Here is a 3,112-nt window from a genome sequence, read left to right on the forward strand (position 1 = left end):
GGGCACGGCCAGCACAGCCCCAGCCCCTCGCAAGGCACCGCAGCTGCTGGCACAAAGGCGGCTCTGGGCCTCCCCAGCAGCCCCCGCGCTGGGGCCAGCCACGGCTCAGGAGATGGAGGGCCGTGAAGCTGCAGGAGCCCTGCTCTCCTGCCTGGGACATCCCCAGCACAGAGTGCCTGTGCCCCGCAGGGCCAGCCCCGTTCCCCAGGCCAGCACAAGAGGCCTGGCCCAGGCACAGAGCACCTCCAGATTCCTCTCCAGGATGCCATTTGCCATCAGACCCAGCACCACTGGGACAGTCCCAAGCAGATAATTCAAGGGCCAGTTCTTGTTTGCTGGGCCATAGGCAAGCAAGAAGGCAGCCCCCGGTCCAGCCCTTGGTCCTTCACTAATCACGCTGGGGTTCTGATCCATTGTGAGGCCCAGAAACGCAAGAGGTCTGTTCAGGAAGCAGCTCCTTGGGTTTATTCCTGAAACCAGCTTTGCAAGAGGCGTGCAGAGACATTGAAGAGATGCCAATGTAGGGATAACAGGACTGTCACCAACATACATGAGATCTCAGGGCTTATCCAAATACAAGAAGCACAATGTGGAAGCCAGAAGAGAGCAGCAGTGAAAAGGCCACGTCCTGCTGCTGGCCATGGCCATGGCTCCAGGGAAGCAGCAGCCCCGACCCGAAGGCAGCAGAGAGGCAGAGCCCAGCGGGCAGTGAGGGGCAGCCGCGAGGGCCAGCGGGGCTGCTCCTCCCTGTGGCAGCTGGGCTCTGGGCCCTGAGCCCCTCCTGCGTGCTGGGGCTGCTCCCCCAGCTGCACAGGAGATGGGAAGAGACGGCAGCTGATAACAATGAATTTCTCCTGGCTTCTTTACTGTATTTATCTACATGTGAAGCCCAGTTTTATAAGTACATGACACAGTTCGGTTAAAGTAAGTTAGACAATATAACGGGCAGAATGTTAAGAATAACTTTATTTCAACGAAAACCACAACTTGGAGAAAATATTAAAAAAGACAAATAATAAAAAATATTTTCCTGTTTCTGAAATAAACCTGGAACTCAAGTGAACATTAATGGTTCACAAAAGCATGTGTCCAAAGAGTTTCTTCACTGCCTCCTTGAGGTCCTGGTTCCTCATGCTGTAGATGAGGGGGTTCAATGCTGGAGGCACCACTGAGTACAGAAATGACACCACAAAGTCCAAGGATGGGGAAGAGATGGAGGGGGGCTTCAGGTGGGCAAACACGGCAGTGCTGACAAACAGGGAGACCACGGCCAGGTGAGGGAGGCACGTGGAAAAGGCTTTGTGCTGGCCCTGCTCAGAGGGGATCTTCAGCACCACCCTGAAGATCAGCACATAGGACACCACAATGAAGACAAAACAGCCAAATGCTAAACATGCACTAACCACCAGAAGTCTAACTTCCTTTAGGTAGTCTGAACCTGAGCAGGAGAGCTTGAAGATCTGGGGGATTTCACAGAAGAACTGGTCCACAGCATTGCCTTGGCAGAGGGGCAGGGAAAATGTAGTGGCCGTGTGCAGGACAGCATTGAGAAAGCCACTGCCCCAGGCAGCTGCTGCCATCTGGGCACAAGCTCTGCTGCCCACGAGGCTCCCGTAGTGCAGGGGCTTGCAGATGGCAACGTAGCGGTCGTAGGACATGACAGTAAGAGTAAAATATTCTGCTGATATAAAGAAGAGAAAGAAAAAGACCTGTGCAGCACATCCCTGATAGGAGATGGCCCTGGTGTCCCAGAGGGCATTGGCCGTGGCTTTGGGGAGAGTGGTGGAGATGCAGCCCAGGTCGAGGAGGGCGAGGTTGAGGAGGAAGAAGTACATGGGGGTGTGGAGGCGGTGTTCGCAGGCTACGGCGGTGAGGATGAGGCCGTTGCCCAGGAGGGCAGCCAGGTAGATGCCCAGGAAGAGCCCGAAGTGCAGGAGCTGCAGCTCGCGTGTGTCTGCGAATGCCAGCAGGAGGAACTCACTGATGGAGCTGCTGTTGGACATCTGCTAATTGTGGTCATGAGGTCCTGTACAAGGAGGAGAAAGGCAGTGATAATGTACCACAGGCATATCAGAGGAAAACTCCTTCCATTTTCTCACTTAAAATCACCAAAAATTGCCCATTTCCAGGCAGATATTTTGAAGGTCTCTTTCAATGATTCTGCCTGAGAGCGTCTCTGAGAGCAGGGGACTCATCTGTGGGCAATGGAAGAATCAGTCCTGTACTACAGCCAGAGGTAGTAACATGAAAGTAACATGATAGGAACATGGGGTACTCTCCCATTCACTTTACTGCTGATATCAAAGAGATTTCCCCAGTTTTGCTCCTAGTTCATTTAACTGCAGAGCAGAGGTGTGGAGATTTAGTTATTTAATTATTTGTTTTTGTATTTTTGTTTTTAGCTGCCCCACCACACCTGAGGAGTGATTCTAAGGCATAAATCCTGGGTATTCTGCTGCACTCCAAGTAAAACCTTGTGGATCCTCAGAGGCAAAGAGACTGTCCCTTTAGTGCAGAGCGTCCCACAGAGACGACAGCCAGTCTGTCCATCAGTGCTGGTCTCAGCTGCGCTGGCATCTCTTCGACTGCAGGACAATTGCACTAAGGAGGTTCTCCTGAGAAGAGCTTGAACACTGCTGAGGGCAGAGGAATCCAGGCTCCAAGTGCCCATCTCCAGACCCCTCACCCTGTCCCCGTACTCCCCTTCCCCCAAGCACCCCGAGGGCTCACTCCATGGGCAGGTGAAACCCCCATCCCCAGGCAGCCTGGGAACAAGAGCAGCAGCAGCACGGCCAGGTGGAGAAGCCAGGAGGAATGGCAGCGTGCTGCTGCCAGGGGAGGCAAGGCCAGGGAGGGACAGACGGACACTCAGCACACCCTCCTGTGCTGCAGCTCTGCCTGCAGAGGAGGCAGCTCCTGCTCACTGCAAATGATCTATGCTCACCTCAAGCCTGCAGACACCTTCCAAAGGCAGGGCACTGGGCATCGGAGGGTTTGCGGCTCCTAATATCAGCTAGGATAAAGCCTGAGAGGACCACAATGATGATGTTGGTGCAGTCTGTGGGCTGAGGTGCGGGGAAGGGACTTTATGAAGTTCATTGATGGCATATTG

The 3,112-nt window shown here is 54.0% G+C and overlaps 1 protein-coding gene across 1 annotated transcript; it reads right to left on the reverse strand.

Moving 5' to 3' along the window:
* Positions 1–1,073: 1,073 nt before the first annotated feature.
* On the reverse strand, positions 1,074–2,003 carry LOC136787579 (olfactory receptor 14C36-like). The gene has a single exon (XM_066984891.1). The coding sequence runs from the start codon at positions 2,001–2,003 to the stop codon at positions 1,074–1,076; it is 930 nt and encodes a 309-aa protein (XP_066840992.1).
* Between the last annotated feature and the right edge of the window lie 1,109 nt (positions 2,004–3,112).

This window comes from Anser cygnoides, chromosome 30, assembly GCF_040182565.1.
Source record: "Anser cygnoides isolate HZ-2024a breed goose chromosome 30, Taihu_goose_T2T_genome, whole genome shotgun sequence".
In the NCBI taxonomy this organism is placed as follows: Eukaryota; Metazoa; Chordata; class Aves; order Anseriformes; family Anatidae; genus Anser; species Anser cygnoides.